Here is a 22,190-nt window from a genome sequence, read left to right on the forward strand (position 1 = left end):
TGTATATTTCGTAGAGACCTGCGCACCGTCTGCTGGCTTTGCGAGAAACCAAGAATGCGCCTTGTCGCTGCCAGAGCGGCGCGTTCGGCCAAGGGAATAGCAGCGAGCAGCAGCGCCTTGGAACGCCTCGAGAGCGGCAAATCAAGCTTCGCATTAAAACCGCAACTAAAAAACATGCAGCGTCTTCCGGTTGAGCAGACATTTGATTTTCTCATTACGCCGTGTTGACAAAGCTCTGAAAAACACCCTCACGCGAACAGATTCTGAATTCGGGAGCCGGATAGTGCAGCATGCTTCAATGCTTTGAGGCAGTGCTTTGAGCCTTGTTATAACGGAATGGTCGCTATCTCTTCTATCTATTACGGCGTTGCAGGTGAAGTACGTATCACGTGCGTGCACTGTTAAATCTTTCTCACTCGTAAAAACGCGAGAAAGAAGAACGAAGAGAACCTGTCCTTTTCAATGCGAAAGTCTTAGTTGCTTGCTTCAACTAGGTGTATACCGGGTATATCCATTTTCTTCTGCACCCAGAGAGAATCACGCGCATTAACATCGCCCGAAATAATCTAATGGGCCCGACAACGGTCACAGCGTCACCCCAAGTTTCCTCAATATCTGATAACCCAATATAATAAAGTTAAAATGTTAAAAATTCACAGATACAAGGTGAAAACATGCGACATTGAAATTCACAGATACATGACACAGTCGGGATATCTCTGCACTGATTGACCGTACGGTTTAACACGGATTAATTTTGACCACCTGGGGATCTTTAACGTGCGCTGGAATCTCGCACACACGGGCGTTTTTGCTTTTCGCCTCCATCAGAAAAGCGGCCACCACGGCCGGGAATCGAACCCGCGGCCCTGTGCTCAGCAGCGCAACGCCTTAGCAACTGAGCCACCATGGCGGGTGGGATATCTCTGCAATCAGGGGAAAAACTCACCTTCTGAGAGGGGCTCAAAGTGATGCGGAAATGACGAAGCACCTGCGCAGTGACCGAAGCCATTTCGACGAGTGCTAGGCGCTGACCCACGCACATCCGAACACCAAGGCCGAAAGGTTGGTAGACGGCTGGATGAATGAGGTGCTTGTTCTCGGCGCTGAACCTGAGGTCAACACAGAGTAAAATGAGCAATAGATACTATAATTAGAGAGCTCTGTTCGTGCGGCGGGAATCTTTTATTACTTTTTACAACCACGTTCTCTCTCGTCAGCATTGTTGCGCGCTGGGTGCGCACCCTACACACACAAAAAAAGCTTACGTAATCGCAGCGCATCGCATAACATAACCAAAAAATAGCATATCTCAAATGAAAATGCTGCTTTCAACGAGCACCATTTCTCATAGTTAGATTTATTTTGTTGTCTTAATTCGCTACCAATTAAAGTGACCTGAAAAGGCAATAACGGCTGCAGGAAGTACACGAAGCAGTTACTGAACAGCATAGTCAACCAACAACTTCTACGGAGCTAAACACTGTAATAGCAAACAATAATTCAAGTTAATCACTACTTTGAAGGCGATGTTTCATGTGAAATTCCAGAGGTCCCTTGGACGTGAAAACTCCTTCAGCGTCACTTCAGGCGTAGCGCGAAATAAACAGGTTGTGGAAGAGTTTGAAATTCGAGCTACTGCGGGAAGGAATAGCAGCTCAAGTGACAACGGCGAGCATGGTCGGTGGCGGGGAGCGCGGAGCAGCGCCACCGAGGCAGTGGCAGATGCTGGCTGCACGTTACAGCATTTCACGTCAACCATCTGTACCCATCGCGTCACTGCGGTTTTCTAATATCTTGCTTTTTCTGGCGCCGTATGTTATGTGTGAGCACAACATCACCTGATTTACAAAAAAGAGGAGACGAAGCAGGGAGTAAGCAGCAATTGGCGGCAGAGTGTAAGTAGCCGCACTTCTTGCAAGAGGTCGAAAAATTGTTTAGTGGCACGAACAGGGAAAGTTATGACCGCCAAATGTGGACGTAAACTTAACGGGTTGAATGAACCAGCATCAAATGCAAAAGTGAAGTCTAAATGAGAATAAGTGAAGTCTAAATGAGAATGAAGTCTAAGTGCGAAAAAGGTCCTTGCAGAGTTTCTGCTTGGCTGACTGCACGTCATTAGTTCAGAGTACAAAACACAAGAACAAATAACAAAAAGAACAACCGAGGGGTTCACCACACACAGCTTGGATGTAAAAACTACGACTTCTCTGTACAATTGTGTTAAACCGCGCAGGAGTAGAGTAACACTGTTGGCTTATGCAGTTCATACTTGCAAATGCAGGAACTGTTTTGCACCGTTTTTATAGAAGCAGTTCTTCCAAAATCCTTGAACGTTTTACCTACACTTACATATCGTATCAGATCATTCCAGCACCGGAAATACACTGAAGTGGGAACAAACGAGAAGCCACACATGCTTGCCAGCGTGTTCACACCTTTACATGACCATGAACAAAAAAGAAACACGAATTCCACAGCACAAAAACTCTTTACAGACTAAGTAGTATTCTTCATTGTTCTGCTGAGCACCAGGATCTCTGCCGTGGGAGCCGCTTTTCTGGTGCAGACGAAAAGCGAAAACGCCCGTGTGTACGAGATTTCGGCGCACTTAAAAATACCCAGCTGGTCGAAATTATTCCGCAGCCTGCCACTACAGCGCGCCTCATCGCCTGTGTAGCGTCGGCGCGTTATACCTCATATTTCATAATCAATCAATCAAGCAAGCAGTAAAGCAGTATTCTATGCTCCAAAAATACGATTGAGAAAAAAATTCACGCATCTCCACGAAGTGAATCATGACGAGTGGGCGAAGCACTGGGGATCCTTCTTAGCGTAAATCACCCGTGGCATTGCCCACTCGCGCATGTAAATCAGTGACAACGCGCCTGCACAGTATATACAATTCCAATCAAATCCGATACAGTTCAGTATAATCCAATCCAATCCAAATCCAATCGAATCAAAATCCAAACCCAATCCAAATCCAATCTGATCCAATGCTCCTCACGCATGTGCAACACTGTGTACGCGGACGCCAAGGGACAAGCCACGGACAAAGCGAGGTCGTAAGATGCTTCGCGTCTAAAAACCGGAACGCAAATGCTTGCCTTTCAGGGTCGAACTTCCAAGGATCAGACCAGTATTGGGGATCGTGGTGCAGATTGTAGGTGGGAACCATTACCGACATGCCCTTTTTGATGAGGTACTGGCCGCACTGGTAGTCTTCCTCAGCTTTCCGTGTGGTAAAGCTGCAGTGAATAAAATACAAAAGTTTGGGTTCTTAAAACGTACATCTTCTCTTTAATAGTGTTATCTCTTCACTATACAAGATACCAAAAAAATTAGTGCCCTTCCACTCCGTGAAGAAGGATGACCTGCAAAGCTAGACGCAGTCCACGGAGTGCACGAAACAGAACGCGTTTATCGTAATTTGCGATGGAGGATATTTCCTAGCCAATTAGCTGAATGAACCTCTGACGGATCCAAGCTTTCTTCTTGCAGATAAACATGGAACTGGCTGTGTCCCTCCCGCGTCGTAAGCATCTTACTGTTTGTGTAAGGCCGACGTCAGACTTGCCTGAACTGTCGTAATGACTTTAAAGAATGACGTTATTTCACGTCTCAGCCAACCGAGCTGCGTGACATGGGATTGTTTATGTCCATGGATCACGATACGGGTTTTGCGTCGATAATCTAAACATAGCCTAACACACAAACCAATCCGCTCTACCATTCAGGACTCCGCACAGGTCCCACTGGGCCGCTTAACGTCCGCGTTTTAATCTCGTACCAACACAACATATATTCCATCCATCAGTACGGGCATGATACCTATAGCTGCGCGTTCACGCCTCCAATCCTATATTCTTCACTACAAACCACCGCACGCATAAACCGGCAACCGGTCATGTGCGCGTGCTTAGAAGTGACAGACGCCGCGACGGCTGGTTTCGGTCGTTTTAGGGGGCAGCCCCTTGGCAGCCGTGAACTGGGCTTCGCGGGAGCGGCGTCTGTTTATGGCCGCGTAACCGAGTGAGCGAACGCGGCAGCGACGAAAGAAAGAAAACGGAGGGGAGCGTCTAGCAAGGGGTGAAGTGGAGTATGACACATGCGGCTACGGCGTCATCTCTCTCACTGCCTTTGCCTCACACGTTTCATGCGTCCCCACCAAGGAGCGCCCTCACTCTGACACTTTCCCCAGACGCTGTTCCATTCTTCGCTAATCCAAACCACGCGGTGTTTGCTCGGGAGGTTCAAACACGATATGCAACAAGATGATCGCAGCTCCCTTGTGCGGGGCTTATCCTAATCACGTGACATTTTCGCGGGAGGTTCAAATACGATTTGCAACATGCTGGCCGGCGGCGGCGGCGCATTGCGAGGTAGCAGCAGAGCAGCGCACGCCGCCGTACGTTCGCTGATCACGGGAACACTTCCTGAGACGCAGCAGAAATGCGCTGTGATCGAGAGGACTGCAGCTCGTGCTGCACACAAATTTCATATTAGGGATTGTAGTAATCGTCAGTGCATTTTTTACGCCCATCCGTGCTTCAGTTTATTTCTCGCAATCATCTGATAACCGCATACCTCCATTAGCTGCCGACTGCGCAATTTTCCAAAGGGGCATCGGTGGAGGCGAGGGGAAAAATAGTTGTGAAAGAGGTGTCAGCGGTGGTGAGGAGGAGCCCCGGAGCGGCGCCGAGTAAATCGATGATACCGGAAGGAAAACTGGGGGGGGGGGGGGGGGGGGGGGTTAGACATATACTGCTTAGCAGTAAAACTTAATTAGCAAAAAACAACGGTGAACTAAAATGCAATGCATATCCGTGATGCGCTTTTTCTGTCCCTTGCCAGAAGAACATTTCCTAAATAGTACAATGAGTGAAAGGGGGCACTAGTAATTCAAGGTCACCAAACAAGAACAATGTTTGTGACTAGCAGCTTACCAGCCTGCCGGCGGATACATTCGCAGGACCTCGGAGATCACCTGGTTTGTGTATGGGAGTCCCAGTAGAGTCTGCACTGAAAGGCGTTCTCCCTACCATCAACCAAAGAAAAGATCAAAGATTGATATTGTCTGACGTAGAAATACAGAAAGTAGCATGCCATGTACTTACTAAAAATCCTGCTGTGTAGCTCAATAACGTAGAAAAGTCTCAAATGAAGGCAAACATCACTGTACTACGCTAGGAAACCAATTTTAACCAGCTCAGTTTATGAAATGGACCCTTTTAGAGGAATCATTCTTGTACTAACCAAAATTCAAGGGGTGCTCCCTCATTACTTTTTACCAAACCACTCCAAAACGTTTCACACAACCGGCCATCCTCCCGGCCTTCGAAGAAAACAGACCGCAAGTCGGAAACGCTCTAAGCAGTTGCGTATACACTTCTCATACGATCGTACGACCGACGGCCCAAAGGAAAAGAAACAGGCAAGCCTTCTCTGGCACGGGTTGTTCCTTCCCTTAATTAAGATTGCACGCTTTTAATAAAGATTTTAGTAATTTTTCTATACATTCTGCGTTTCACAAACTGAAAAATGTGGAACCTCTGCATTTTTTGTTTCTTTTTGTATGCACAAATTCTCTTCGCTATCGTAAACAGGTGTTTGTTACTAGCTGTTAACTCATCGATAGGTGTTTACCCATCGTAACCACGTGTAAAAAGTTTGCCAATGACTCTTTTTATTCTGCCTGCACATTATTAGATCGAATTACTTTGCTACTTCCCGAATTGCTACTTGTGTAATTACCATGCCCATTTTTTTTCTGTAGTTGTGAGTAAATGCATGTAACACACGTTCCTAGGAGGAAGGCCACCTATCCCATTCACCATCTTAACCTTTAGTCAACTAGGACAATCGAGGTGGGGTAATCCAGGGGCTTTGTGCTCGTCTTGCAATCCGGGGGACTCTGATAGAACTTCCACCAAGCTAAAAATTTAAATTATTTATATTTTCGCTCAAGTAATAATTTAATTACGGGATCTTCCCTGCGAAATGTGTCGCCATTGTGAGCTTTCATTGACTGTTATTTTATCCTTTGAGTAAATTACTATTTTGTACGCCGTGCGTATGCCTTTTCCCGTCGAATGCTTTCGTATTGTACAGAAAATGACAGAGGCACGGCGTACCAATTGTACAGTAATAAGCCGTTTATTATAAATTCAATTGTACGCTTCCGCGAAAGCTTGCACTGTTAGAGGAATGACGTGACGGAATCTTGTAGTTGCACACTAAGATTCCACGTTCTGACATATAGATATCCGGCTCTAAAATTCTGCCACATATCAGTAATAGACGGAACATTTCTTTGTGAAATTTACCGTGGGCAAATCACTACAACTGAATGATCAAACAGCCGTACACAGTGCCCACACCTGTGTGATCAGCTCTGGCTGAAGACGAATTGCATTTGTCTTGTCTTCTTTTAAAGTAGGCGAATTACAAACGCACGCTTGAAAAAAACTCAGGTAGTAATACGATTAGACCTGGCATTAGTATTTCCACGACCCCGCACGGGGCACCTTGAGCAATCTTGGTGACGGTACTGGCGATACCGCGGACCCCGAGCCCCCAAACATAAGCTGGATCCAACCGTGGTGATGTGTTTTTAAGGTGAAGGGTAGAAACCTCTAACGGTGGCCGTCGGAGCCCAGGTCAAGCTCCGGCGGATGGGCTCCCTGTCTGTCTACCAGGCAGGGAGCTCCGGGACCTCTTTGGCTACCAGGGTAAGGTCAAAGAAGAAAGTACCCCAGTCTCCCTGCTTTTATACTATGCTCTATGGCATTTTCAAAACTCCCCCCCAAACGTGATCGGTCCCTGAAAAGGGGCCGCACCGAAGTATCTTTTCCCCAATTGCCATCTTTAACATTTCCTGAACCGGATAATTTCTCTCGATTTCTTGTGATGGAATCGCTCAATCCAACCCACCCTCTAGCATCTCAGTCAGTCTTCTTGATCGCCAAGTATCTTGAAGCCATAGTAGGAAAATCATATAAGTGCAAAAAACAAAGGTCTGGTGAACTCCTCATCGAAACAAATGACGCATCACTATCCGCAGAGACGACAAGGAGATTCCCACCAAGCACATTATCTTGACATTCGACCGCGCAGTTCTTCCACAACACATCAATGCAGGTTTCATCCGTTGCTCCATCCGTCCGTACATCCCGAATCCGCGGCGCTGTTTTAAGTGCCAGCGGTTCGGGCACGGTACAACCTCTTGCCGTGGCCGAACGACGTGTGCGAAATGCGCGGCGCACGATCATCCGACTGACAACTGTCCATCCGAAACCCTCACTTGTGTGAACTGCGGCGGTCCGCATGCAGCGTACTCCCGCAAGTGTGAAAAATTCCAAATGGAAAAAAAGATAATTAACATCAAGGTCACGGAGAACATCACCTTCCCAGAGGCGCAAAAGAGGTTCGCCTCTTTTCCTCTGGGGAGGTACGCAGACGCGGCTCGCCGGGGGGCGGAGCGGCGTCTGGTTTCCACAGGGACCCAGTTCAGCGAGTCTGACCTGGTCCCGCCCCCGCCCCCCGCTGGGTTGCCTCACGCAGCCCAACCCGGCACCACGCCGCTTGCTGAGGCAGCAGCGGTTGTGGTGCAAACCACTTCTGTCGGGACCGGTGCCGCTCCCGCCTCTGTCTCCCCGTCCTCCAGTCCGTTGGAGGGTACCGAGGTGATGGATACCACGGGCCCCGCACCGGCTCCCACCGTCACCGCACCGCCCGTGCCACCTCTGGTGCCCCGGACGCCCTCGGCGGTGGCGGCTCAAACGAAGGGCTCCCGAGGGGGGGCCAAGTCCGGGGGGCCCGGTCCGTCGGGCACCCCTCGGACATCCGACGACGAGATGGATGTCGGGCCGTTCCTGCCTGCAACGCAGCGCAAGGAGCGGCCACCGACTTCCAAGCCTACAGACAGGCCTAAAAAGCCTAACCCCAGAGTAACAGCCCCGAAAGACGACACATGAACACATACACACACTCCATTCATTCTTAAACCTAAATAATGGGAACAGAAAACATCATTCAATGGAACTGCAGAGGCCTCCTTAAAAATCTTGATGATGTGTATGATATCCTGCATGCCAATCAGCCAAGTCTCATGTGTCTCCAAGAGACTCACCTCAATTCCAAACAGACAAATTTCTTAAATAGATACATGGTATTCAGAAAGGACAGGGTTGGCTGCACACACTCTTCAGGAGGTGTGGCAATTGTCGCCCGGAAATCCTTAGCCTGCCACCCTGTCACTCTGAACACTGTCCTCGAGGCTGTAGCAATTCGAACAATAATATTTAATAGGTTGGTAACGGTGTGCTCCATTTACATTCCTCCTGATCATGCACTTTCGAGCTCTGATTTCGAGGCGCTGGTCGACCAGCTGCCCGAACCATACATACTAACAGGCGACCTTAATGCGCACAACTCTCTTTGGGGCTCCTCCAGAACGAATGCCCGAGGTCGCCTGATAGAGAAATTTCTTACATCTTCAGGAGCATGCCTTTTCAACAAAAAACAGCCTACCTACCATAACTTAGGACATAATACGTACTCACAACTCGACTTGGCTATTGGTTCTGCAATTCTCTTTCCATGTCTTGAGTGGGGCGTGGGCACGGACCCATATGGTAGTGACCACTTCCCCACATCCCTAACATACAGAGGTAAAGGCCCATGCAGTCCATCTGCCCATAAAAGGTTTAATGAATCAAAAGCAAACTGGAGTACATTCACAGAAACATCTAAACTACACCACACAACCATAAAACACCTACACGTGGAGGAAGCAGCCCAACTCGTCACGGCGCACATAGTCGACGCCGCCGAAAAGTCCATGCCCCAGGCCTCCAGTGCGTCCCGCAACCCAAGGAGGCCCTGGTGGAACGAGGACTGCAGGCGGGCGCGAGAGGCCCAGAACAAGGCGTGGGGTGTCCTTCGCCGGTACCCCACGTCAGATAACCTCATTTCGTTTAAACGGGCAAAGGCTTTGGGGAAGCGAGTGCGTCGTGAGGCAAAAAGGGAGAGTTGGCGCGCCTTCCTCACTTCCATAAACTCATACACCGACACTCACAAAGTCTGGACACGAATACGAAAACTAAAAGGACAACAGACACACAGCCTGCCCCTGGTTAGTACAACAGGGGACACACTGGAAGACCAGGCTAACACACTCGCCCAACACTTCCAACACGTGTCCAGCTCAGCACACTACACTAATACTTTCATGCAACACAAAACTAATGCAGAAAAGAAGCCCTTACGAGACAAGAACAAGTCGAATTCTGCTTACAACTCTGAATTCACACTTCATGAGCTGAAGGTTGCTCTTTCCACCTGTAAGCCCTCAGCTCCAGGGGCAGACAGCATTACATACACCATGATACAACACCTACACACAGACACTCTTGAGACACTCCTACACCTCTACAACAGAATATGGCTTTCGGGGCAGCTTCCAAGGTCTTGGAAGGAGGCTATAGTTGTGGCCTTTCTGAAGGAGGGGAAGGACCCTTCCTCTCCCGCAAGTTATCGTCCCATCGCCCTCACAAGCTGCCTGTGTAAGCTCCTCGAGAAGATGATAAACCGTAGGCTAGTGTACTTTCTGGAGTACAATGGTCTTCTCGAGGGCTGCCAGGCAGGCTTCAGGGTGGGGCGATCTACCAATGATCAACTTCTTGCACTGGAATCCTACATAAAAGATGCATTTGTCCATAACCAGTTCTGCCTTACTGTATTTTTCGATATTGAAAAAGCTTATGATACAGCCTGGCGCTACGGCATCCTCAGGGACCTTAAGTCATTTGGTGTCTCTGGCAACATGATGAACACTCTTTGTAGTTATTTGGCCGAACGAACCTTTCGAGTGAGGGTTGGTGGTGCACTCTCCACTGTATATTTGCAGGAAAATGGTGTGCCGCAAGGTGGAGTTCTAAGCTGCACCTTGTTTATAGTTAAGATGAACTCCCTCCGAAAGTCATTGCCGCCGACCATTTCCTGTTCCATCTATGTAGACGATGTGCAAATATCTTTTAAATCCTGTAACCTGTCAATATGCGAACGTCAAGTACAACTCGGTGTTAAGAAACTAGCTGGCTGGGCGGACCTTAACGGGTTTAAACTGAACCCGGCCAAGAGTACTTGTGTTGTATTTTCACGCAAGCGCGGGATTAACGCCGACCCTGAGATTACGCTTAACCGTGCACCTATTCCTGTTAAACGGGAGCACAAGTTTTTAGGTGTCATATTTGATAACAAGCTCACGTTCATACCTCACGTCAAAACACTTAAACATAAATGCCTCAAAACACTAAACATTCTCAAGGTCCTCTCCCACCAATCCTATGGTGCAGACAAAGAACTGCTTCTCCGGGTCTTCACCGCGTTAGTCGCGTCTCGATTAGACTACGGCAGTGTCGTGTATGGGTCGGCATCGAAAACAACGCTAAAAAGTCTTGATCCAGTACTGCACTTGGGTCTGCGCCTTGCGTCGGGTGCGTTCCGCACTAGCCCGGCCCAGAGTCTATATGTTGAATGTAATAAGTGGTGCCTTGAGTACCAACGGACGTATGTGGACTTTCTCTACGCTTTTAAAATTTCGTCTTTGAAGGACCATCCTTTTAAACGTGTTTTTAATGATACATCCACATCGCCACTGTTTGTAAATCGCCCGTCTGTTCCTTTGCCGTTCTCACTTAGAGTGAGACAGGAAGCTTCAAATTTCGACATCTCCTTTTTAGACATTCACACATCTTCTTTTACTGACGTCTTACCACCCTGGGAGCTTCAACCTGTGTGTTGTGACTTGTCCTTCGTGAAAATTGATAAAACCAGGGTACCACAAACTGCTATTTTGCAGCACTTCTTGTCCCTGCAGTTCAAGTATGAATGTGCAGAGTTTTACAGTGACGCATCAAAAACTGCCCTTACTGTGTCCTGTGCGGCGCACGGACCCGATTTTAGAGTCTCTAAGACCTTGAACTCGAAGACCAGCATTTTTACGGCAGAAGCCCATGGCGTTTTGCTTGTTTTAAATCACATAGTGCAACATGAAATACCCAAGTCTATCATTTTCACAGATTCACTGAGTGTTGTACATGCATTGTCATCCAACAAGTCTTCTAAAAACCATGTTCTTAATGTAGTCTATAAAACCATTATGTCCGCGTATGCATTAAATCTCGAGGTGATCATGTGTTGGGTTCCAGGCCACTCTGGGATTGCGGGAAATGAGACCGCTGATCAGATGGCCGCTGCTGCTGCACATACAAATACACCGGACATAGCAACAGTACCCTACACAGACCTCAAGCCACACATAAGACAACACCTGCGAAGAACATGGCAAACACACTGGGACGAACAGACAGACAACAAACTACATGTAATAAAGCCACACTTGGGACGGTACATATCTGACTCACACAACAGACACTCGGAAGTCGCCTTGGGTAGGCTACGGATAGGGCACACGCGTGCAACTCACTCGTATCTGCTGACGGGATCTCCTAGACCCCAGTGCAGCAGGTGCGGAGAGGCCCTATCCGTAGTGCACATACTAATAACATGCAAGGCACTTCACACAACACGACACAAACACTTCAGAGAACTCTACAGACAACATATTCCCCTACATCCATTGTTTTTTCTAGGTGACGATGCCATTGTTTCAGTGAAACGTGTGTTTGAGTATTTGTCAGAAGTCAAGTTTTTAAACCTCATTTCCTATCACGCATCATGAAATCTGGCCATATACACCAGCCATGCTCATTGTCGTTTTGTGATTTTACTTTTGTTTTTGTTGATTTTACTTAGTGTTTAAGGTATCACCTCTCATATACGACTATTGTTTTGGCGCTCTTTGCCCCAGTTGGCCTTGCGCCATAAACATCAAACCATCATCATCATCAGTATTTCCACGAGCCATATAACGGACGGTGACTACGAGCTTAGGAAGAGTTCTTGGTGCGCTTCGCGGCGCGCCATAAGAGGAATTTGTGCCTAAGCTCCCCAAACGTTTTTGACTGTAGATACGCACAGTTTTTGCATAACAGCAATCTGAAAGTAGGCCTGGTGCAAATCTTTTTTATTAAATGCGTTGGGGGAAAACGTCGGGTGACCCAAAAGACTGCATCACTGTTCTCCAAGTCACCCTTCAGAATGCGAGCTAAAATTCCTGGGCGCATTTCGAAGTCAGGGTGGATTATTACTTACTAGGTGAACTGACTCTGTCTGGTAGGTGGAGATATGAAGAGAAGAAACCTTTAAGCTTTTGTTCCATGAATTTTCACTTTGAAAGACCATTAAAGCTATTATCGAAACCTTGTTTCTCTGCTCAGTGGTTACGTATTGACGTGTACGGCCCTAACTTTATAATGTACCTAAGACGCGTCAGCGGGAAATTATAACTGCCAAAGTCCCGGCGGCGATAAAAATAAACCCAATTCAACCCAGTGGGAAATCCGCTGAAACGGCATAGCCGTGGTTCCCTTGGCTCGGCTCGAACTTCAATGGTCGCTCTTCTGAGAACGGTAGCGCCACCGCTATGCAAATTCTGCCGTTCGCGCAAAAGAAATCGGCGATTAAACGTAAGCGGCAGGAGGCTCCTTCCCTTCTTGAGCCCCTAGCAGAAGGAAGAGGAACCCGCTTCAGGAGGCCGCTGCGCCCTCTATCGGTGGGCCTTAGAACCGCCGACGAGGCGGTTTTCAGACCTACCGATAGAGGGCGCATGCGGGTCTGGGCAGAATGTTTGTGGACGAAATTAGAGAGGGGAATATCGCTTAGGACCGCTACCACCTGTAACAGAAAAAAATGTATTTTTAGCCTGCCCTAAGAACAGTGCTAGAAATAAACGACTGATATAAAACATAGTTGGATCTATTAGTTTCTTTGGTAAAATGACACGTCATTATCTAGTTAGAAAGGGGATACCATTAGCAATCATCATCATCATCATCAAGAATAACAACAACAACCTGCTCCTACCCCGGCCTGACGCATGACCCACAGACGACGAGCGAAAATGCTCGACCGACAACTCCGCTTTTGAAACAATTACTGAGATCTTATTACTGTCCTAGTGTGCAACGAATAAATACGAGGCTCACTTCTTTCTCGAATGCTCTCAAGGCTTCAGTCCTCATCTTTTCTTGAATTTCTGGGTGTTTACCAATGGCGAAAAACAAGTAAGTAAATGCCACGCGTGTGGTATCAAACCTGTAAAAGCAAAGAATATTTTGTCAACATGGCTTTCATACTTTTTCAAATCAAACTTTCTTACCCCGCTAAAAGGACATCCATGACGTTTGTAGCCAAGTAATTCAACGTCTTGGGTGGTAACGGTCCTATATAAAAGGCGAGAATTCACAGCTTTGATCAAAACGTCCACCGCTGTTGAATGAAAAGATAATGAGCTTTGAACTAAAAAAGCATAAATAATTTTGAAACAGAAATATCCCTAGCAAGCAACTACTGAAGTCTGCACTGCGGCGAAAATTGTTCTTCAGAACGTTAAAGGCGCAAGGTGTTCTTGCAGCTCTACGTTAAAACGAGGAATCGGGCCAGGTGCAACAATGTTAACGTCTGCGCACAAGTGTGTAATTTAGGGGTGAATTTAATTACGAACAAAATTAGAAGTCATTCCACTCTGGGATGGTAAAAGAAAGCAAATTACGTGAGCCGTAAATGAAACTCGAAATAATTAAAGGGTCGTCTGAGAGGCCAATTGCAATATAATGACTTGTGTGAATGTTTTTGATCAAACAAGAATCATCGTCGTGTCTTTCTGAGCATTTGGGGTAAATATGGCTTCGTCACCAGGCTTTTTGTTGAATTCAAAACAAATAAAAACGCTCACACTAACACGCAATGCTTGAAGGCAGCGAAGCTGTATGCAGCCTTCACGACCATTAAGTTCCCGATTGCAGCCGATTTGCTTCTTCTTCGCTGCTGCAACACCTTTACTCCATCTTTGTTTCAATAACAGCGAAAAACCAGCAAATCGAAGAGGCCGAACGAACGAACGGAACGCGCCGACTTAAATTAGGCACCCGCAGGGGCAATGTGTACCCTATCGCATGTTCTCCCCACAGTTACAGCCGAGTGAATAAGCCGTCTGACTCTCGGGTACTCATTCCCGGTCGTGAATGGACGAGGGGGGGGGGGGGGGGGTAATGGGGTGAAGCGTTCTGACCCGAGAGGTCAGAACGCTTTAGGCGCCTATGAAGGCAGTGACCACGAGGGGGTATAGGGCAATACGCGTACATTCGTCAACCCAGACGCTTTGCATGAGACAGTTGGCCGTGTGAGTGCTTAATTATTCCAAGCGTACCCTGTTGTTTACCTCACCTGATCATGCCTATATGTAGTCTTGCATATGTCGGCAGTCTGTATATGTGCCCCTTCTCTGTAATCTGAATATTTATTCTGCCAATAAAGCTGTTTTTGTTAATAAAAAAAACTAATTCCTGGTCGTAGACGAGTGGGTAAGACGACTGGCTTCACCTCTGTCGATCCCCCAGAGACAGGTTCGGATCCTGCGGCGCCGGTGATTCCTTTTCTTTATACTGTTATACTGAGTTTTGTGAAGCGCCGGAATCAACAACTTGCTAAACAGCTTTGTTGTTAAAATGCACATATCTGTCGCCCTAAACTGCATTGCTGTAAATCGCCTAGTTTGATCCACTTTGGGTTATTCTTGCGTGTCTTTTTCACCAGAACGCGTTTATTATCATACAACAATTGTTATATGTGACTGTTCCCTAAAGCTTCGTGTTATGCAACAACGATCGTAGAAAATAAGACTGTTGTTCTTTCTCATTTCCCCCTTGGAGGGTTTCAGTGCTGTCCTGGTAAGTGCCATCGTGATTTCGCTCTCTCGTGGAAGCTTTCCGATATATTCCAAAGTTTATTATAAATGCACCAGGACGCAGCCGCAAGCAGCGTTATTCGCACAAAGCAATTTCAAAGATGACAGTCTTTCTTGGGCTACTTAAAGGCAGAAATACTCTGGTCTGTCTCTCTGTGACTCGATTTAGCCACCCGGCCTCAGTGAAACAGACGCTGGGCAAAATTACGCCCACCTTCCCGCGAGGGGACCCTGATGTGATGCGACGCATCGGGGGGTTCAATTGGTCGTAACCCTGCCTTGAGCGTTACCGCTGACGCTGGTATTGGATTGTGTCAGCCCACTCGCTGAAGGGACCGTCGCTTTAATACGTCTTCATCGGAAGAATCAAGTCAAACACGGAGTCGTCAAGCAAAGTCACGCGGAGTCGAACGAGAGCGAGCTCTGACTGAACCGCCGCAGCGCGCTACCCGCTCTATATTCACAGCGCCTGAAGGAGAGGAGACAGCGGAGGATAGTCGTGCATGCGCGCACTTGCGCACAACGCGCGCGCCGGAGCAGTTGTTAACGCAGTGAAGCGCGCCCAAACAAGCGCGCCAGCTGTGGTATGCTAATGAGCCGGAGTGAGAGGGTTGCACACAGCTGTGGGAGAGAAGAACGGAGGAGGGCTGTGGACGGACGGCGCGACGACGCAGGAGGGTCATGCCTCAGAGCAAGAGATGCGTCGCATCTAATAAAATACCCACAACCAAATCTAAACGTTCCAAGTTTCGTGTCAAAATTCTTACTTGTCAACACTGTTGAACAAGAACAGGGCATCAAGCAAATATTTCACACAACATCAATACCTAAGTGACATTTGCAGTGTTTCTTTATTTCAAAAATTCAGGGATGCTGGGTTTTTGCGATAGCAAATGAAATACTTCATCGACTGCAGAACACCACCGCCTGATGTTGCCCGCACTACTACAGCTCATGCTGGCATTTGAGAAATCAAACGCCAACAGGAACGAAAGGTTCCACTAGAAAGGTTCCACGTTCCACTTGAAACGCTCTTGGAGTGGGGCAACGTGGTTCTGTTAGCGTTGTAGTAGGGTGACTCGATGTACGCGCGTCCGTCTCCGCCGTATGGCAGCGCTGGCGACATTTAAGAAATCAAACGCCAACAGCAACGAAAGGTTCTACTAAAAACGGTTCCACGTTCCGCTTGATACGCTCCCTAAATAGGAAAACGTGGTTCTATAAACGTTAAGTAAGGTGACTCGATGTACCCGCGTCTCGCCGTACGGCAGCGCTGGCACCGAGGCACCCGATCTGGAGCAGTGGAACCCGGTAAATTTAAATTCACTTCAGCAACCTTCTAGCGTGTTATCGTGGGAGGAACGAGGAGGGAGAGGAACTGCATGAGAGGTGAGCGGGAAGGAGAAGGGAGGCCTTTACTTGGCAGGGCCACCAGTCGACTATCGTCTTTTGTCGACATCTACAACGAAAAAAGTAGATAAGCGGCATTTTTTTTTTGAAGCGATCAGAAGGTGTTCCGCAGTCGCAGGTCCTCGTGGCTCATTGAGAGCGGCAGCGGGAGCCACGTAAGAACGAGATGTCAATGTTGCTGCACACCAGTGGTGCGCCGTTTCTGAACCGATAGGATTGTCAAAGTAAGCACGGCGGCAAGATTTCTGTATGTGTGCATTTATCCCAAAAAATGCAGAGGTATTGCCGGAAGGAGCGGGTCGCATTTCTCTAGGATGCACTATACTGCGGCGTACCCCTACCTCTCTTTCTCCTAGCAAGCTGGAAGCCGAGCTCCTTAATTAAACGGTTCTGCTATGGGAAAGTCGCTCAGGTGACTTCTGATGGGGAGCGATGTTTTCTGCTGATATAGTGCCTAGAGTATACTGGATTTTAGGTCATATATTCTCGTCGCTATACTGTTTATTCACGAACAACCGAAAGGGTGAGCGATTCCCTCCACGTCAAAAAGTAGGTCGTCGTTTGTCGCAACGCCACCTTTAGGCAAAAATGATCCATGGGGTTAGCGCCAATCAAACTGACTCCATCATCAACTTCAAGAATTTGCTTATGAAAAGTACACACTGGGTAGCGGAGTTTCGAGTATTCGGTAGCCAGAAAGTCTTTGAATTGTGCTACATTCTGTTATACGGTTTTCAACGAAACCCCATACAGAGGTAATAATTTTTAATCGAAGTTTGTAATAAATTCACCAACCTATGGGACGCCATTCCGTAGTAAAGTCTCAAAGTACTACGTTTTGAGTTCACGAAAATGCGTTTGGATGTCCGTAAAAACATACAAATTTACCATCCTTTCCTAAAGAAAGGTAAGAAGGCAAGCGCGAAAGCTTCCTAACATTAAAACTGCGTCAAAAGTGTGTCTAACCTTCGCTGAAAGTGCACCCAATCAATCGTCAAACTTGTAACATCCAAATCACAAACGAAGAGCAAGCCCATACGAAGATTTTTCGCGCACAAAGTAAGCGCATATACGAACGATCTAAATGTATACCGACACGGGGTTTATGAGATAAAGCTATACGATTGTACTCCTTCTTCATGATTCATGCGTGCATTGTTTTATGTAAAATCATTTCTTTTTCGAAATTTCCAGGTAACTGTTTTGACACAATGGAAGAACGGTTTACCCAAGCACCATGTGTCCAAAGATCTTATCGATCTTATCAGAGCTTTTCGGTCGACCACAGGTCCACGGGAAAGTTCATTAGTCTTCTCACAGGACGTCATCGGTCCTACTAAAAAACCTGTCGATTTAATGAGTGGTTTCCTATTCTGACTTGCCATTGTAGCCGTACAGCCAGATTTACATGGCTGCTATTATGAGCATAGTATTCTGTTTGGATGATGCCAGTAAAATGTTCAAATTTTCCTGGAGTTTCGTTCCTTCCACTAACCATCAAAACAAGAATGAGAGCTTCTGACCTGAAAAAGCTGTATTATGTGGACTGCGTTTGAAAACTTGTGTTTGGTAAAGTTTTAAAAAATGCTTCTAGCGAGAGAGAACGTTTTTATTTGGGATGCTGTAGTGCAGGTTCATGCTTCTAAACACTATATGCAGTCATCTAGTATCCCTGTGGCTACGTGAGTACATTTATACAGTTGTCCTTGTTCGTTATTGCTCGAAATTTATATCTTAAGTCGCCGAGTAACTGTCTTACTGGCTGAAAATGTAAAACAGAATAGGTAATTGTTTCACTTGCAACTTGGAATTTCACAAGACACGGACCTTGCTCGGATTTTTGTCCTTGTGTGGCACCTTTGCAGTCTGTTTGATAATAATAAATAAATATAACGCTTTGTTCACGTATGTCACATCAATATATCCTACTTGAAATATTGCCGCACCCACGGTCAACTCATTGTGGTCCAAACGGAGTTGATCTCAACTGTTTTGCGGATTTTCCTAAATTAACGTTTACCCTGATGCTCAGATGAACACCCTCTACGTTTATTTTGGTTCAGCACTGTAATTTCCTAATATAAAAAAAATCCAATCTCACTATTTTCTGCAAAATGATTAGAGGGCAAGTCACAAAGGTTGATAAACCATGCAAGGCTTGAACTGTCAGCGTCTTAGCGCAAACACACCTTGTTATTCCTAACTGCTAGAGAAAATAACGTAATACCTCGGTTCCTGGTTTCTCCGTGCCGCCTTCCTTCCACAGTGTCCCTATCCTTAAGGGCGTGGCCCAAGAGAATTTGTGCCATATCAGGCAGGTCCACCTGAAGCGGCGTAAAAACCAAATTTACTTGGAAAAGCAAGAGCACAAATATCAATTCCAAAAACAAAGAGCAATCTAAAAACATTCTAGACAATTTGTACATATTTTCTCGTGAAGGAGCCATAGTCTGAAGCAGAAGGGCCCACACAGTGAGGAATATACAAGCTAACAAGCTAGGTTTAGAGCAAAGCTATCTAGGGCTACGGTCCAAGTGTAAACCGCCCATTTTTAATGTGTAAAAAAAAATCAAAATAAAAAGGTTCTACAGCCTTCATACGTTGATACCAGAGGGCTAATACTTTGCCTGAAAAATATCTCCCCACCAATGCATGTCGGTTTAGAGGTGAAGCTGTCCTTATGGTGTTCGGTGTAAGCTTGGTCTTTGTAAGCTGGCCTTCCAGAAACGTTTGTTTCAAAGTGAAGCGCGGTAATCCACGAGGGAGAACAGCTTCATGGTTCACGATAATAAATAATAAAATCAGTCCTTCCACGCTATGAAGAGGGAAGTCTACCGAAGCTGACACTCTATTGGGATTTACTGTGTTCGTGTTTAGTTATAACGCGGATATGCTGTGTTGAAACACTAGAGACGTCATTGTCAATGCCTCGGTGAATACCAATCATGTGCGTCCTTTGTCTTTGACGTAGAGTTGGAGTAATTGTTTGTATGGTTCAACATAGCATATTGGCAATATAACTAAACACCAACATAGCAAACTCCACCATGGTGTCAGTTTGGGTCGACTTCCCTCTTGAGTGTGTAGAAGGATTGTAATTTTCTCTATTTCAGTTAAACACCATGGCCAAATTCAACTTTTTTTGTGAAAATAACTGCTTTGCCGCAGTAACATAAATGCTAATGTTTAAACAACTTCAGATTATCTGGATATTAGAGAAAACACAAGAAGCCATGTCTACTCTCGAGCCCCTTACTCGATTGATTGATTGATTGATTGTAGGGTTTAACGCGCCGACGCAACGCAGGCGATGAGGCGCGCCGTAGTGGAGGGCTCCGGATTAATTTTGACCACCTGGGGATCTTTAACGTGCGCCGAAATCTCGTACGCACTGGCGTTTTTGCTTTTCGCCTCCATCAGAAAAGCGGCCACCGCGGCCGGGAATCGAACCCGCGACCTCGTGCTCAGCAGCGCAACGCCTTAGCCACTGAGCCACCGCGGCGGGTGAGCCCCTTACTCGTCTAGTACGCACTATATTGCTCCGAACTGGACCTTGTGGTTTGTGATCCATATCTTTTGTTGCCAGCGTTTGGTCGCGCCGAAGTGTCTTATCTAAGTTGAAAATGGAGCGTGCATTTCGGTCTCTTTCTTTCGAATGCCGGGCAGGCTATCTGCTTTGATAGGAAGAGTGTATAAATTGTGGAATGTTCTTCTGCGATCACCAGCGTTATAGATGTTATTCGTTGGTTCTCGAAAAATTAACGCCGAAGAATAATTACCCACAAGGCACACACGGCGGCATTCGATTCACCGATGCCACTCTGCGCATCCCTTCGGTGAGTGCTTCTACGCCACTTGTATTTTATTTCAGTGTTGGCTGAGCCCAAGTTGGCTCCAACAAACGCTTCTTCCTTGAAGAAAACCTACGTCGTCCATGGCTACGTGCGAGTCAATGCCGCTGGCAAAATGCACCACCAACAAACATGGCCGTGCAATAGTTGTTGGCTCCTAGTTCTCTCCATCAAACCAGTTCAGTGTGAACAAAGTTACTCATTGAACAATATTGTTTAGTGTTAGCCCCTTTCTTCGCGTCTTATTTTATTAGAAAGTCTGGTAATTTTGCAATATTTTTTTTATGCGTTCCTGTAAAAACAATCACTTTTGTGACCATAATCTACAACATTGGGTTTTCAAAAGCTACTTCTTTTAACTACACAGTTTTATATCTAACTAATGTTTTACCTAAACAGTTTTATTTTATTTGACACGGAACCTGCTTTTACAATGCAACTACTCGTTGACATAGGCAGGGTTTTTTATAGCTTGAAGAGGGCCATCGACCAAGACTATACGATGTTCACGGGACCGGAACTTACTGCCTCACAAACAACTGTATGCTCTCAGAAACGCATCACATAGCCTGCAGTTTCCACAGGTATGAAGTGTGAGCGAGTCCTTGTAATCGGATGTGGTTGATTGCGAGGACCACCCTTACGGCCGCCACAAGGTGGCAGGTACGCCATCTTGACTTCGTTCCCATTTGCAATGGTTAGTCTTCGCTTGTTAGAAAAAGCAACTCCGTTCGATGAATTGAAACGCATAATCTTCTCTAAATTTCCTTAAACGCCGCTTATGGAAAAATTATGGCACCAAATTTACTAAATTACATTTTTTTCTCACAGCCTAGACCAGCTCCGTCAAGTACCCATCTTTGGAATAGAGTAGAATAGAATAGGACTTTATTTCACATCAGTTGCATGATGTAGGAGACCTGTGGAAAAAGCTGAAAGAAGACAACTTGACAAGGCCACAGGCCCCCTTCATTGGCATGATACATAAAATTCTTGATGACATGATATATAAAATTGGCATACATGGGCATGATACATAAAAAAAGGCATGATACACCAATAGAGCAATAAAACAGCTTTTTTTTTTCGAAATGAAAGAAAAAAAAACACGAAAGATCACTGTAAAATTAGTGTTAGGCATGCTGCCTAACACTAAATGATAACTACGACATTTCTTTTGAATTTTGGATGAATTTTAATTCCTTGAATGAATTTAAATTCCTTGCATTGCGACAAAACACCATGATGGAGACAAGCTTCCGAATAATGTTTGAAGATTTCGTACAGCCCGTTTCTGCTCTACCGACACTTCATGGATGCATCAATAGAATTATAAGTACAACCGGTCGTGCAAATTTTTGCCACGTTTTTTTTTTCATTTTCACAGCAACACGCATTTACCGGGCTACTGTCAGTTGTTACTTCAGTGAAAATTTGCTGTGGCAGCTCTGTGCTCTGTGTGACAGCTCTGTACGCATAGGTAGTACAGATTTTCCAAAAACTAATAGTTTATGGAAAGGGGTCCTAAAAATGTTAGCCGTAACTGAAAATGACTTCTTTGGCCATCTTTGTTCACACCCAAATTTCAAAGAGTATAGCACAAGTGTATAAGTTTATTACCCCTAAACACGTATGAGGGCATCCGGAATTTTGAGTGTATTATGCGTCTTAGGCCAAGAGATATTACCTGCGGGTTTAGACGACGAAACTCGATGACATCTTTTGCCTTGTTCACCATCAATGCCAGGGGATTTTCGAAGAACGGGTCGATCATATTTACAGATGCTCTCAGAATCCAGGACCAGTTATATAGATTTTCTGAAAGAAGGAAAACGTTTTGACTACTTTTTCTTCTGCAACAAAAAAAGTTTCTTTTTGAATGCATATTATTGTCCTGCAGTCGTGAAGTTTGCGGAAGATTTTAGTTAGAACTTGTGATCTATGATGGTTCAAACGTGCCCTAAGTTTGATTTATTATATGTATAGTGGTGAGTGCCTTACTTCTCTTTCGAGGTTTGTATTCAAAATCAATAAATCTGAATATGCAGTTTATA

At 46.1% G+C, this 22,190-nt stretch overlaps 1 protein-coding gene across 2 annotated transcripts in view; it reads right to left on the reverse strand.

Annotated features, from left to right (window-relative positions):
• LOC144138348 (thromboxane-A synthase-like) overlaps positions 1-22,190 on the reverse strand; it is a 49,249-nt gene that overhangs the window by 670 nt on the left and 26,389 nt on the right. For both annotated transcript variants that reach the window (XM_077670586.1, XM_077670585.1), the window contains 7 exons: positions 21,824-21,954; positions 18,513-18,609; positions 13,289-13,352; positions 13,116-13,224; positions 4,950-5,041; positions 3,111-3,251; positions 950-1,112 (listed from right to left, as the gene is read on the reverse strand). In XM_077670586.1, the coding sequence (XP_077526712.1) occupies positions 950-1,112; positions 3,111-3,251; positions 4,950-5,041; positions 13,116-13,224; positions 13,289-13,352; positions 18,513-18,609; positions 21,824-21,954 (797 nt within the window). The remainder of the gene's footprint in view (positions 1-949; positions 1,113-3,110; positions 3,252-4,949; positions 5,042-13,115; positions 13,225-13,288; positions 13,353-18,512; positions 18,610-21,823; positions 21,955-22,190) is intronic.

Source organism: Haemaphysalis longicornis, unplaced genomic scaffold (genome assembly GCF_048455015.1).
Source record: "Haemaphysalis longicornis isolate Haplotype H1 unplaced genomic scaffold, Haemaphysalis longicornis Haplotype H1 scaffold_5, whole genome shotgun sequence".
Taxonomy (NCBI): Eukaryota; Metazoa; Arthropoda; class Arachnida; order Ixodida; family Ixodidae; genus Haemaphysalis; species Haemaphysalis longicornis.